The 16,063-nt window shown below is 41.1% G+C and overlaps 1 protein-coding gene across 2 annotated transcripts in view; it reads left to right on the top strand.

Annotated features, from left to right (window-relative positions):
• The window catches only part of LOC143885457 (putative cyclic nucleotide-gated ion channel 20, chloroplastic), a 156,801-nt gene extending 143,298 nt beyond the window's left edge, over nt 1-13,503 (top strand). Inside the window, exon 14 of one of the 2 annotated variants that reach the window (XR_013253277.1) lies at nt 13,116-13,251. Coding sequence is in view for 1 of the 2 variants with exons in the window: in XM_077389647.1 (XP_077245762.1) it covers nt 13,116-13,224 (109 nt within the window). In the remaining variant the exon portion in view is untranslated. Of the gene's footprint in view, nt 1-13,115 lie in introns of both variants that reach the window. The other variant, XM_077389647.1, reaches the window with a different exon arrangement.
• Nucleotides 13,504-16,063: the final 2,560 nt, after the last annotated feature.

The following is a 16,063-nucleotide window of genomic DNA, read 5'->3' as shown; positions in this document are numbered from 1 at the left end:
TTATAGAGTTGGTACCCTACTAATAAAGTTGGTATTAGTGTTTGATGACCCGAATATAGATGGTTTATGTAAACCCTTTTGTACATGAATCACAATTTTTTGCACTTGATAATCCCTTATTTGCTGTTGGTAAGTCCCATATATTTACCTGATAAACTTGTTTTGACACTTGATACACCTCGGAGAGGTTTGGTAACCCCATTGGAGGGGCTTGAAAAGCCCTTGTACATTCTTGGTAATTCCCCTTTTACTAAAAAAAAAAACAACTTATAGTAGAAATTTCTCTCTCTTACTTTTCACCTACCAAAAATGACCGCCAACCTCTTCCAAATTTCTCCATTAACGCCTGAAACTGACGAAGGGTGATTAAAGGTGAGTAGCTTATCTACTCTCTTAGGATTTGTGGTTGTATTAATGTGTTTGAACCATGTCATTATTGTGGGTAATAACCCTGTATTTATTTTGCTTGATAACCCTGTCTTATAACCCTTTCAAAATGGTTAGTTAGGGCTTCTGCTTCAACTATCTCTGTAACTCTGCTTTATAACCCATTTATTTACCAGATAAACACTCGGTACACCCCCGGAGAGGCTTGGTAACCCCCTTGGAGAGTGTTGAAAAGCCCTTGTACATTGTTGGTAACTCCCCTTCTATGTACTTGGTAATTCCTTTAGAAACTTGAAAACCCCCTTGTGTAGAGAGTTGAAAACCCCTAATTTGCAACTTGATTACCCTTTACAGAAGCCTCCGTACGAACTTGAATCCCCCATTAGGTAGCTGATAATCTCTTAGAACACCTTGTGGACTGACTTTCAAACCCCCATTGAGGTAGTAAAACCCCCTTTAGAGTCCATAACCCCACTTATGAACTTGGTAACCCATTGTGTACACTTGAATACCCCTCAAGAAGATATGAAGATCCCTTTTTAGCAACAACTATGTTTAGAGCCCCTATTTAGAATTTTATAAAAATGTCTGAAACAATGGTTTCTCTTCTTTTACACTATGATGGAGATTTGAAGGATGATGTTTCTTGGGAATACGTAGGAGGGAAGAAGACATTGTTATCTGTCAGCCGCGGAATCAATTTCGACGAATTTGAAGCTGCAATCTGAAGAAGGATTGGTGTTATAGAAAGGCAGGTTTTACTATCGATAAAATGTCGATATGTTGTGGATCCATATATAGTCACTTTAATCAACGTCGATGATGATGATGTCCTCCAAACAATGTTAAGGATGTTTGACAGATACATGTTCAATTCTGTGATGATATACATAACTAAGAGCATAAATGACAAATGTATTAATTCCTTGAATTCGTCAATGCTTCCCCCAAACAAACTCTGCACTAGGAGACCCTCTCTTAATCGTAGCATTCCTTCTACTTTGATTCCGTCCCAAAAACGTCTTTGTTTTGAAGTGGACTTGCAAAAAGACTACGAAAGTGAATTTGATGGGAGATATGTAAGTGAAGAGATCAGAGGTGCTCCAGGAGAACCTGTCACAAGGTATTGCAGTTCTTTGGCAATGTTTGAATACTTCCATATTTCAATTTATAATTCATATGGATCCAACTTGATTATATATTGCCGAACTATGCAGGTCTGAAATTGACTTAAATGAAACATTGGCAAGTGATTTGTATGGCAACCATGTTACTGGAGGTATCGATGACTTCCAAAATGTGGGAGATCTTGAAGTGGACTTCAGTAATGTTTTTTAAGACGGTTTCTGTGTGAGGGGTTTAGATTTAGAAGAAGAAAGAAATGATGATGATAATGACGATGGTAGTGATGATGATGAGGAGGAGGAGGAGGATGATGATGACGATTATGAAAATATCGGTGTTAGTCCATGCGCTCAGCCTTTCAGTGCGGATTCTCCTATCAGAGGGGGTTCTCCTATCAGAGAGGGATCTCAACCGGTTCCGACTGACAGTAGTCGGCCAATGAAAGCAGATGGGATGTTTGTTGGGGTTCATGATGTAGATACTAATAATCTTCAGTTTGAGCAGTTAACGGTTGGGGCAATATTTTCTAATATGCAACACTTCAAAAAGGTTGTCAAAGAGTACGCTATTCGACAGAGGTTTATGTTCGTGAGGTCAAAGTCAACACCGAAGAAGTATGCCGTTCGATGCAACGTAGAGGGTTGCAAATGGCGTATAACGGGTACTAATCATATGACCTGTGTGTTGGTGAAGTCGTTTGTCCCTGACCATACGTGTAGAACTAAATTAAGGGGCAATGATCACCCTCTTGTCACAGCAGCTTGGGTTGCTCAGACATGTTTACACTTATTTGCTTGCCCAGATGATGTGAGGACGAGGATCATACGAGAATATATCAAGATGCATTGGGGTATAATTATAAGCTATTGGAAAGCGTACAACGCGATGAACATCATACTTGAGATTAAGTGTGGGAATGTTGAGGACTCTTATCGAATATTGCCTGCACTTACAGTTCAGATGATGAGAAGAAATCCCGGCAGTTATATGCGTGTTTTCAGAGCCAGAGATTTACGACCTAGGGGAGATGATAGATTTGTTCGCTTATTTTGGACATTTGGTCCCAGCATACGGTCTTTCATCGAACACTCAGGCCTATAATTTTGGTTGATGGGACACATCTGCGAGGGAAGTATCTAGGAATCTTATTGATTGCAATTGGGGTCGATGGTAACAACGGTTTATATCCATTAGCATTTGGGGTTGTTGAGACGGAGAACGAAGATAGTTAGAGGTGGTTTTTTATGTTGCTAAGGCAGTACGTATTGACAGCGGAGATGAACATATTCACCATATGCTCCGATCGACAGAAGGGGTTGTTGCAGGCAGTGCCTAATATATTTCCCAATTCTCATCATAGTTATTGCATGTGTCACCTCGCCGCCAATTTGCGATCCGAGTTCAAAGATGTTCTACTTGAGAGATTGTTTTGGAAAGCCGCACGGACTTTGAGAGAGAGTGTGTTCAGAGAAACAATGGACAAGATTAAGGTGAGGAATGAACGTGCACGGATAAGTGACATTGCGAACGAACACTGGGCTAGTTTTTATTTTAAGGGGGATAGGTATGATGTATTGACTACAAATAGATCGAAGTGTTTCAATGCTGTCCTGAAGGATGCGAGAAGATTGTCGATTGCATCATTGGTAGAGCACACTAGACATCAGACTACAGACTTCATTCAAAAGCGTCAGAAATTGGGTCATAGTTGGCAAACAAAGTTGACTCATTACGCAGAAGAACATATAACATTAGCGAGGGAAGAGAGCCGCCAGTATACAGCTTATCGAGTTGGGGTTCATGAATATGAAGTACGGCCGCTTGAACATACAGATGGCGTAAACTTGGAACTTCGCACGTGCAGTTGTCGTGCATTCCAAACATTTGGACTCCCGTGTGGACATGCCATGGCAGCCATTGGCATCACAGATTTCGATGCATACGATTACTGAGAGAAATGGTTTCATGCAGAGAGATATCGGGATACGTACGCTGAAGTTTTGCACCCGACACTAGACAGGACCCAATGGGAATTAAATCCCGAATCCTTGATGACAATATTACCGTCGATTGCAAAGCGACCACCGGGAAGGCCGCGTACGAGAAGAACTGCTCGCGAATTGAAAGGTGGATTACATTACAAATGCACCCGATGTTGACAACTTGGCCACAATAGAAGAAGTTGCAAAGAACCACCCGTGGTAAGACAACAAGTTGACCAAACTGCTATTGGGCCTTCTGCACCCATACTCAGTAGGTCGGGCGTACCTTGCCAAGCTCCCTTCTTTGTGTAAGGGTGTAATTGAATTTTTTGAATGTTCTCAGATATTGTGATGACTTCTTTTTTGTTATTTTGTAAAGAATGGTTGTAATTGGAACATCAATACATAAACAATTTTTTTGGATATAGATATGCTATTTGTTCTCTATTTAGTTCTCGCTCTCCTACATCTAGACCATGAAAAGGGACTTATCAACAGTCAGAATTGGATTACCAGCACAAACAATGGGATTATCAACCAATTCCCTAGGTTGATAAAGCTACTTGATGTTGGAATTCAGGTTATCAACTCCCTCCAAATAGGTCATCAACCAATCGGAAGTGAGGTTATCAACATACAAAATGGGATCATCAACCCATTCCCTTGGTTGATAAAGGTACTTGAATGTTGGAATTAAGGTTATCGACTCCCCCAAAATAGGCCATCAACCAATCAGAAGTGAGGTTATCAACACACAAAATGGGATCATCAACCCATTCCCTTGGTTGATAAAGCTTCTGGAATTCAAAATCCAGGTTATCGACTCCCCAAAATAGGTCATCAACCAATCGGAAGTGAGGTTATCAACACACAAAATGTGATCATCAACCCATTCCCTTGGTTGATAAAGCTACTGGAATTCAAAATCCAGGTTATCGACTCCCCCAAAATAGGTCATCAACCAATCGGAAGTGAGGTTATCAACACACAAAATGAGATCATCAACTCATTCCCTTGGTTGATAAAGCTACTGGAATTCAAAATCCAGGTTATCGACTCCCCCAAAATAGGTCATCAACCAATCGGAAGTGAGGTTATCAACACACAAAATGGGATCATCAACTCATTCCCTTGGTTGATAAAGCTACTGGAATTCAAAATCCAGGTTATCGACTCCCCCAAAATAGGTCATCAACCAATCGGAAGTGAGGTTATCAACACACAAAATGGGATCATCAACCCATTCCCTTGGTTGATAAAGCTACTGGAATTCAAAATCCAGGTTATCGACTCCCCCAAAATAGGTCATCAACCAATCGGAAGTGAGGTTATCAACACACAAAATTGGATCATCAACCCATTCCCTTGGTTGATAAAGCTACTGGAATTCAAAATCCAGGTTATCGACTCCCTCAAAATGAGGTTACCAACATTCGAAAGTGGGTGATCGACCGAAAAAAAGGTTACCAACCATTTTCCAGGGGAGTAAAGCTGCTGGAATTGAAATTTAGGCTTACTAGGAGATAAAGGTTCTGGAATCGAAATTTAGGCTTACCAACGTCCCATTTTTTTGGGTGATTGACCTTGGAAAGTGGGTTATCAATCTAAAAATGGGTCACCAACAATTTTCCAGGCTAGATAAAGCTTCTGGAATTGAAATTTCGAGTTACGAACCTCCCATTTTTTGGGTGATTGACCTTCGAAGGTGGGTTACCAACCAAAAAATGGTCACCAACCATTTTTCATGGGAGATAAAGATTCTGGAATCTAAATTTAGGCTTACCAACCTCCCTTTTTTTGGGTAATTGACCTTCGAATGTGGGTTGCCAACCCAAAAAAGGGTCACCAACCATTTTTCAGGAGAGATAAAGGTTCTGCTCTCAGAAATACAACATAGGACCATAGAAAGCTGTGTACTTAACCTGTAAAAATACACATTTCAACTTCAAACACACATCATATTCTGTTCACAAACACAAACACACATCGTATTCTGTTTTAACTTACAACTTCCTAGTCATTCAGAAACACAAACACACATGTCTAAAACCTGTTTAAATTTACAAGTTCCAATATTCAAATTGAAACACAAACACAAACACACTTCCATAAAACCTGCTTACATTTACAACTTCTCCACATTCATAAACAAGTTCACAATTCCATAAAACCTGTTTCACCAACCAAGTTCTCCACCCATTCACAAACACAAACACACTTCCATAAAAGCTGTTTCAATTTACAAGTTCACCCATTCACAAGCAATTTACAAGTTCTCCACCCATAACAACTTCCCTTGCCATTTAACAGTTCCCCTGCCATACTTTCCACCAATCTCCATTAAAAAAAAAGTTTTTACCATGATCATCAGAAAAAATAAACATCATGAACATTAGAAGGTGTTCCTATATAAGTGTGCAGTCCCCAAACTCTCCTCGTAAAAATCTCTCACAGAGTTGTAGCCGAAATTGAGGAATGTCTGTCTGCCCAAAGTTCAGTGGTTGACCATGGTAGAGATGCTCAATCGCTTTTAGGACAAAAGTGCCACAATCAACCCTGTATAAAAGCATGCATTGAATGGAGTTACTTTTAAGGTAACTACGAATGAGATAGGAATACTAACAAAAATTTGAAAGTTTTAAGTTTGAACCCACCCATTGTTCTGCTTTCGGAAGCCATCCATCTGTGAATATGGAAAGTCATCGATGTTGCAACCCCGGCCCTTCAAATATTCCTTCATTAATGCTACCTGAATTTAAGACAACGAAGGAATATTGAGTGTTATACATATGGATGTAACTTTAAATGTTACGGAAGATGTTAATTTACTTACAGTGGGAGATGCTCGCTCCTGAAATGAGTCCCCTTCCATTGAGTTGAACTCGACCATCTTTTTATTCACCATATCAACAAGCACAAGAGCCCAATGAAAGTCTTGACAGCATGGGATTAAAAGCATCCCAATATCTTCTAACGGGATATGGTCAAGTGTACGATGCAATAGCTCATTCGCCAACCGATCGGAGTTCAACTTATTTTTGTCATCCATTGAATCACGCCCTAAAGTCTTATATCCTTGTACAATGAAATGAATTTTGTGGGAACACTAAATGATGGATAAGTTGTAAAGTAACATGTATAGCTACAAAAAACCCTCTTACATGTACTGACGAAGGAATATATACAATCCGTCTAGTCAAGGCATTGCTGGAGGCGCACAAATACTTCCCATATACATCCAACACCTACAACTCAAAAAAAAATCTTAATTACCTCAACCATGGGTACTGAAGACGACACTTAATTTCAAAAATGACACTTGGCCACTGAGGACTCCTTTCAGGTTCCACAACGTTTCGAGATCCTCGGCCAAAACTTTTACCCCGTCAACGGTCATGAGAATACGACTGCAAAAATATACAAAGGTTAGAGGAAGCAATTATCTAACTTTGAATAATGGTTAATTGAAAACAAGTGTACTTGCCTTTGGTCTTGTTTTTTCAACTTCTGAATGAGATCAGTTTGCCTCCGTGTTACGTTCTTCGTTGCCCTCTCACTTTTTTTCTTTGTCACTCGGGGTACTGTATAGGGGCTATTCTTGGCGTAGCTTGGTTTCCTATCCCTTGTCTGATTTTTCACTCTCCTCTCAATGCTCCCTAATTTTTCCGTCCTCTTCCTCTTCTTTTTACCTTAGGGCTATCGAGAATGGTAACAACATCTGACGCTCCTATTACAACTGCTTCATTTACGAAGCCAACATCTTCACCCTGACTCATCACATTTATGACCTCCATTGCCAGTCCACCACTGACAATGTTTGATGTCTCCATAGTCAGTCCACCACTGACGATGTCTGTTGTCTCCATACAGTATGGGGAACTCAGTAATTATCCGTCTCTCTTGTTCTTGTGAAGCGAAAGTGAAGATACCACGGTTTGGAATTCCGTATTCCTATGTCCGTGACCCAATATCCATCCAGGTAATTCAGCTTGTCAAGCTTTTTCGATCTTCCTTCTCTCTTCTTTTTTCCCCATCTTTTCTCAATTCTTCCTTCTCTATTTCAGCTTGGTCTCCCTCCTGTCTTCTCATCGCTTCCCACTCCTTCTGTATAATTTTCCTCTCAACTGCAATCTGTATTCGTAAATTCTCCTTCTCTGCCTCCATCTCCACCCTGACTCTTCTTAACCTCTCCTTCTCCTCTTCATTCTGTACCCTCTCTTTTTTTATATTCTCCCATGCCTCTCCTATCTTCTCCCACTCTCTTTTTATCCTCCTATCCTCACTGGCCTCCTCACCACCCTCCTCAACTACAGTATCCCTTCCTTCAAACGCAGGTGTGCCGGTCAATGCTGGGACAGTAGGTGACTGCCCTAATAGTTCTCCCTGCCCAATGATTCCTTCTTCCTCGAGTTCCTAATATACAAATAAGGGATACAACACACAAAATTTGTAAACATTACCAAGTTAAATAAAACATAATATAAAAAAAGCTCCATTGCGATACCTGCTCGGGAATGCACCGCAGTTCGTCCTCTCGTGGCGTCAATGTCACCACTACCTAACGATTCGAGAAAGTTGTTAGATCAGAAAATATTAGAGACTATCTAAAATGGTATCCAGTAGATAGGGTCTCACCTCAGATTTGTCTATCTTCCCATGCTCAATCATAGAGTACTTCTTCGATTCATTTCCTTTCGAGTTCCACTTCAGAAGACGTGGACAGGCATCTGGATTTTTTGGTATCCACTACTTCATGTGCTCGAAAAGCCACACCTGCACACACAAGACAAACTTTGTTAATATTTTATTTTATTAATAGGAAGATAAATAAAAAAGGCAAACTATTGCAGAGGCCATGATACCTGCAATGTGAAGGAGCAACCTCCAAGATATTTTCCGCCTGCGACGGATACGTTTAAATACTCGAGTATCCAATTGTATACTGCTTCCCCCCAGTTATAGTCGCACATCTTCTCTAAATCATCGATATAGGGCCAAAACAGCCGGTCGGCCTGATGTGCAGCCTGAGTGAATAACACAATAGCGAATAGGTGTAGCACGACATATTTCACACAAGTCTCTATGGAGGGTTGGTCCTCTAGACCAACTAAGGCCTTGATTTGCACAGAAAGGTCAGATGCCAGAATAGATCCTCTACGAAATGGCCACCCAGGCAGTAAAGGAGTGGGTTTACTCTTGTCCGTCTACGGAACCCTCACCAAATTAATTTTTTCCCCTCTAAGTGGAAGGCCTAAAGCCAATGCAACATCGCTAGCCCTAAATGGAACTGCGATACCACCTAGCATGAATGTCTTCGTCGCCGGAACCCACTTACTGTGTAGTGCTCTAATTAGAGGCTTATGCATGACAGCCTCTTCTAGTGGATTCTGTTCTAGGCAGATGAAGTCCTTGAAAGGGGTCTTGCCTATAGCATCATAGTGGGACTGCCGGAACTGTGTACTCCGCATCTCCTTAATAAAGCACGATGGAGAACATCGTGCAGGGACATATGGATCATGTAAAACAACATACATAATCAGAGCTTGAACTTTTATCAAGTAACTTAGATTAAAACTGTAAAGATCAAATACACTTACATGTATCTTCTTCACTTCACTCTTCTCACCTTTCACGTTGCTTTTCATCTTCTCACTTTTCACATCAGTTTTCATCTTCTGACCTTTCACTTTGGTTTTCATCTTCTCACCTTTCACTTCAACTATCTTCTTCTCACCTCTATTTTTCATTTTTGCCTTGTCACCTTTCAGTTTCATTTCTCCCTTTTCACCTCTCAATTTCATTTTCCCCTTACCACCTTTGATTTTCATCTCCTCATTCTTTAAACCCATTGCGGGCTTCCTATTAGACTTTCGACTCCGGCTCTCATTTGCCTATTAACACAATTAGAGAATAAAAGAGCATTCTATTGACTAACAATCTAAAACGAGAACAAAAAAGACTACACTTACACGCGTCTTCATTGTAGACTTTGCCTTCTCCCAATCCAACTATATATATTATCACTGTCACAAAAGAAGAACATAATTAATTGTAATGTAAGTTCATGTTTCTTAAAATGGGGTTCGCAACTCAAATATGTGATTCTCAAGTGTAGAAACCATACCAAAAATTACTATATGAACAATGATCCAAAAGAGGATTGGCAACAATCTGAAAATGGGGATTATCAACCTCCCTTGAGGGGGTTTTCAACACTGGAGAAGGGGGATTATCAACCTCAACAGGGGGTTCTCAACACTACAAATATGAATTATCAACCTCAACCGGAATTCACAACACTGGAAATGGGTATTATAAACTCCCTGAGGGGGTTTTCAACACTGGAGAATGGGGGATTATCAACCTCAATAGGGAGTTTTAACACTGGAGTATGGAATTATCAACCTCAACAGGGGGTTCTGAACGCAGGAAATGGGGATTATCAACCTCCCTTGAGGGGGTTTTCAACACTGGAGAAGGGGGATTATCAACCTCAACAGGGGGTTCTCAACAGAAGAGAAGGGGATTATCAACCACAGGGGGTTCTCAACACACGAGAATGGGGATTATCAACCTCAACAGGGGGTTCCCAACACTGGAAATAGGGATTATCAACCTCCCTTCAGGGGGTTTTCAACACTGGAGAAGGGGGATTATCAACCTCAATAGGGGGTTTTTAACAGTGGAGAAGGGGGATTATCAATGTACCTAGAAAGGATTCTCAACACTGAAAGTGGGGGATTATCAGCCTCAAAAGGGGTTCCCAACACTGCAAATGGGAGATTATGAACTACCTAGAGGGGGTTCTCAACACTGGCAATGGGGGATTATCAACATCCTAGAGAGGGTTACTAACACTGGAAATGAGGGGATTCTCAACACTGGCAATGAGGGATTATCAATCTACCTGGAGGGGGTCCTCAACACTTAAATTGAGGGATTATGAACCTCAAAAGAGGGTCCCAACACTGGATATAAAGCATCCCAACACTGGAAAAGGGGGGTCCCAATACTGGAAATGGGTTCTCAACACTGAAAAAGGGATATTATCAATCTCAAAAGGGGATTCTCAACACCGAGAATGAGAGATTATCAAAAGGGGGTTCTCCACAGTCAAAATGAAACAAAATAGGGAAAAAAAAAATTAAACCCTAGATGTGTAAAGACTTCCAAATAGTGACAATGAAACAATACACCACAAAGGTAACTTAATAGAACGGAAATAAAAAGTAAAAAAATATGAAACACGACACCCTAACATACCTGCACGATGGGGATGGGGGAAAAATGAAGCCCACGCCAGAAAAAATGAATGCCTCGCCGGAAAAATGAAGCCCTCGCCGGAAAAAATGAAGCCCTCGTCGGAATACAGTTGATAACGGAGGAGAGAAGTTCGGAATAGTGCAAGAAACCGCCCCACTCCAGAGAAAAAGGAGAGATCTTCACGCCGGTCACACCTCACGCCGGAGAAGATGGGTTTCAGGTGGTTAAAATGAAAATTGAGAGAGTAAAAGTAAAAAAAAAAAAAAAAAAAGCCTCTGTACAGTTAAAAATGAAGAGAAGTAAAAACAATGGGTTTTTCTTCCTCAAGGGTATTTATGTAAAAGGCCATGTCAGAAAAAGTAAAATGACCTCCGTTCACAAACTTTCAAAAGGGTGTCACCCATTCACTATTTTGGCATTTTTGTGTCACCAGTTGACAATTCTTTCTAATTTCATTTACGAAAGAGGAAAAGGGTGGTGTGTGGGGTACTGTTTATTTGGTCTGGCAGGCTAATGGAACACACCATGAAGTGATGTGGACCCGCCAATATATCGTGCCAGTGTCCTGTGAACAGTGACTCCCAGGGCTCCACTAACAAGAGCCATACAAGACTAAATATCATTTGGGAGCCTGTGGAATATCAAATCAGACCTCTTTAGGAGAATTCTCCTGTCTCTTAATTCATGTATCCGATGAACTTTTCTTGCTTTGATTGGGTAGCGTCAGAAAAATAGAGCAAAAAAGGTTGTATTTTTTTTTAAATGGTGAAGCCAAAAAGGTTGTATGTGCTGACTTTAATGTATTGGGGTTTATAACTGAAACCAATGGTGACTCAATAAATGAATGAGTACTAAAAACGGAAGGATCTTTTGCAATGTTAAGCTTCATCCTCAATTGGTTGGATGGCATCATAACAATGAGGTCACTTGGTTAAACCTAGCTTGTGTTTCTAGTGAAATACACCTTAGCATTTACAGCACTCTTCCTACATCATGTGAGAGAAGCATAGTCTTGTTAAGCTAGTGTTTGATTATTTGTGACTGATCATAAAATTATTAGTTGTCATATAGGGGAAATTCCATTGTGCTATGAAGGGACAATTCCGAAGAAGTCATATACAGGAAAGAGGTTCGGCAGTTCTCTATTACTGGGAAACCTACAGAACTGAGAATAAGAAGAGGAAAAGTGATAAGTACCTTACCAATACGCCAAAAGCTCCAGAGCTGATAGAACATGTTAGGCAAGGCCCTTTAAACCTGTCCCATACCTAGGCAGGCCCCCACTCAGGACCGTAACATACCACGACCCTTCTGAATCCGTCGTCCTCGGCGGCCCCACTCTGTGACAACTTTCACTCTGGCTTTTTTTCTAGGTAGCCCTTTCCACAGGTCGCCCCTTCCACAGCAGCCCACTCTGTGGCAACTTCACTCTAGCGGCTTTCACTCTGGCTTTTTTACCAGGTAGTCCTCTCCACAAGTCGCCCCTTCTGTGACTCAACACGGGACGTGGTGGCTGCTCTAATACCAAATGATATGTATACGGAAGAAAAACACAGAAGCAAGAATAGATTATGTTTCTCTCAGGGGGGAAGCCCCCTACACAGTTTCTATTATCAAAATAGTTTTTCTCATTAACGTCAAAGAGGAAAACAACTTGGCTTATCATACCCCGACGACTCCAACAAAGAAACTTTGACTCCTACAATTAAGCATATTGATATCTCAAATAGAGTCCTACCTAAGAAGGATTGTTCAACATAGCAAATAACAGCAAATAAAAATAAATAACTAGATAACCATAACCCAAAAGATAGCATATACGTATCAAAAAGGAAGTTCTGTGTGTTGAATTGCTCGTGTGTAATACCTGTAGATGTGATACTTTGTTTGTGGCATGTGTGCATTGCCTCTTGTTTGCCTCTTATTGGTCGTGCAACATTGTACATGAGGCTTAATTTGTTGTTTAGTATTCTAGAAGTGCTCCTACTCTTACACCCCATCATTCATAGCTCTGCTATTTATCGAAGAAGGCAAACTGCAATGTACAATGTGGGTTGTGTTTAGTTTGCTGGAATCCGATCGTATTTAGCCTGATTCCGGCATTTAGTTCAAAAAAAAATGAACAGAACCAGGAGGCGAAGGTTTGCCAGCAACACTTGGTCACACCCTGCTACTTCTATGAAGTGTAATAGTCTTGGGTTTGAATCATGTGTGAAGTATGTAAGATTTTAGTGTCACCTCACCAAAACATAAAGTAGAAAATTTTAAAATTTTGTAGTTCATATCAAACTGAAGGAAATAGAGGATGTTTTGTCAACCTTTAGACCTGATATATAATTCTTTGTTACTTGATAACAGGTATGGATCACCATATTTGAGAGCAATGGCGGCAACCCACATCCAAGTAGCGTGGAGATATAGGCAGAAGCGCTTGAATCGAACCTACGGTCCCAAACGTACTGCTTAATTTTTCAATTGAGATAATAGCTTACCCTTTATGTAATGCATAGAGCATCCCTTTTTTGGGAAAAAATATATATATATCTCATTAACCACTACTGCGGTTAGGGGTCTAGATATGCCAGTTACTATCAACTTCAACCTCTATTATATCCGAAAGTCTTCCTTTGAGAAGTTCTAAGTTATAAAACGACTGCAAGTGGGACAGTCTCAGGCCCTATTTAGATTGAATAAATTTTTCTCCAAGAAGTTGGAAGAATATAATGGTTTTTCAGAGTTTCTTGTTTTCTTGTTGTTTGATTTAGAGGAGCCTTCAATTCATAATGATATACCTCTAATTAAGCCATAATCATATCATTTCCCCACTAAGACCCTGTTCGTTTGAGATAGTGACAAGCGGTCGTGAGCTCGAAACCTATCATTGGGCTCAAAATTAAACGTAATTTTGAGCCCAATAATAGGTTTGTGGCTTACAATCTGTTGCCATAATCTTAAACGAAGAGAGCATAAATGGGTGAAAGCTGGAAAATCTTAAGAAAAACTTTACCGCAAGAAATATTTGTCTCGCAATCAAAACAGGGTCCATTTGGATGCATTATCAAGTGGGAAAATCAAAGTAAAATGACACATTTTTCATTTTCTAGTATTGTTTGTTTGTTATTTACTATTTACATGGGAGTCCTTGTTGGCCCAAATTTTCCAACTGCACAAGTTGTGCACTGTTTGACTTTCAAATAAGAAGAAAAATGAAAGGAAAAAAAAATTGGAATCTATATCCCTTTAGGCCATGTCTGGCGATTGCGAAATCTTATTTCATGGAAAATTAGCTTTACTAAGGGCATGTTTGGCAACCATGAATTTTTTTTCATGATAAATCGGTGTCTCCAAATGGTGAGAGAGGGTCTCAGGCTCCTCAATCGTGCCCTCTCAAATCTCTCCCCTCCTCCCACTGCCCTACCACTTGGAGACACCGATTTATCATGAAAAAAATCATGGTAGCCAAACGTGTCCTAAGTGGTGAGAAGTGAATAGGAATCAAGAAACAAAAAAACTATACTCAAAATCCAGTCAACTTGTTCCTGATTTTTAGCCACTTCCTCTCTCTCATCTCAATAGCCCTCTCAAATATCTCCCCTTCTCCCACCTGCCCTACCCCTCTTTCACCACTTGCAGACACTAATTTATCATGGTCAAAATTCCTAGCTGCCAGACATGGCCTAAGTGTTGAGTGATGGGCAGGGAAAGAATTGAGAGTGCAGGAGTGAGAATATGGTGAAAACTTGCTGAAAAACACCGAAAAATAACAAGTCTTTTTTTTTCTCTCTCTCTCTTTTCCTTGCTTTTCAGCCATCTCTCACCCTCTCTTCAATCATGCCCTCTGAATTCTCTCCCTCCCCTACACTCCATGCCCCTATGCAACCACTAGATAAATTAATACTTCCATGAAGTGGCTGCCGACACTGCCTTAGAGAGAGAGAAAAATAGTTCCGGGGGGGATCATTTCTAAGAGTTCAAAGCAGGGAAAAAATGGAACATTTCTCCAAAAAGAGATGAGTTTAGGTTATTTTCCAAAACATGGGCTTCAGCAGTGATGGGTGTAAAAAGAACCCTCCAATCGCCAGTCGACACGTGGCATTAAGGCAAAGATGGATATGTGCCAAGGTTAGGGGTAAATGAGTAATCATACCCCTAGGAGAAAGCCTTAAAGCAAATTCTACCCAGTTACAGGTTGACACCTGTCTAAGGGTAGAAAGGTAATCTAATACCTAAGCTCCCACTATAAATAGCCATCAAAGGCTCAAAAGTAAGGGTCCAAATCCCAAAATTTACTATTCACAGCTTTAGTCTCCTTATCCGGTACAGTTACTGACTTAAGTATCGGAGGACCTATCCGGCGTTACCACTCTGGGTTGGTCGTCTGACTGGGCGCTACCTTGTGCGGGACACAGCTCTGTGTTGAACCAATCCTCACAGCATCTCAGATCAACCGTCATTCACTATCATCCTTGCCTGGTCAACTCTTCTTTGACTGCCACAACGTGTTGTAGATTTTGACCACAACAGATTGGCGCCGTCCGTGGGAACCGAACAAGAAGTCATCCCAGAAACATGATAGTCAGGAAGAATGGCCGATCCGGTTCAAACCTAGCTACGCACTTGACATCTAGAAACATTCCACGAGCTCCACGTCTCACCTCTCATGTGGTGATCCCTCCTCAAATAGAAAGACAGCCCCCAGCTCCTCCCGAGATACAAGTTCAAATAGCATTACCCACCATAGAACAGTACCATGCGCTGGTCCAACAAATGACCACCCTAACCGGGCAGTACAGGATTTTGGTTCATAACCCACCACCTCAAGCTCGTCCTCAAACTCCACCCATTCAACGGGAGAGGGCCGACTCCGCACCTTAGAGCGCTCCAATGAATCATGAGCAGCATCACAGGTCATCAGGTCGGCATGGTCCCCATCCCAAAGGAATGCCACCATCACGAACCCGACATCATCATCCGCAAAGCCAATCCAAGTCCACTCATAGGCACCGATCTAGAAATAATCACCCCTGTCGGGCAAAGCATCGCCATCGCAGAAGGAGCGCCAATAGTCACTCGGATTCCGCCAGCCCTGCAGTCGAGAAGAACAGACCACGTCTAGAGAAAATTTGACGAACTCGATCATCGTATTGAGGAACTGGCAGGAGGCTGTAACATGACTGATAGTTCTGCTCAAGGGTGAACCTCCCTTCATAGAAAGATCCTAAGTGCTTCTACCCCCCATGGGTTTAAGATGCCCCCGATCCCACAATATGATGGAACTACTGATCAGATCGACCACATCGAGTCTT

Source organism: Tasmannia lanceolata, unplaced genomic scaffold (genome assembly GCF_043159265.1).
Source record: "Tasmannia lanceolata isolate RefF3 unplaced genomic scaffold, GAP_Taslan_0.1 ptg000008l, whole genome shotgun sequence".
Taxonomy (NCBI): Eukaryota; Viridiplantae; Streptophyta; class Magnoliopsida; order Canellales; family Winteraceae; genus Tasmannia; species Tasmannia lanceolata.
This window is presented reverse-complemented; position numbering and strand designations above follow the sequence as displayed.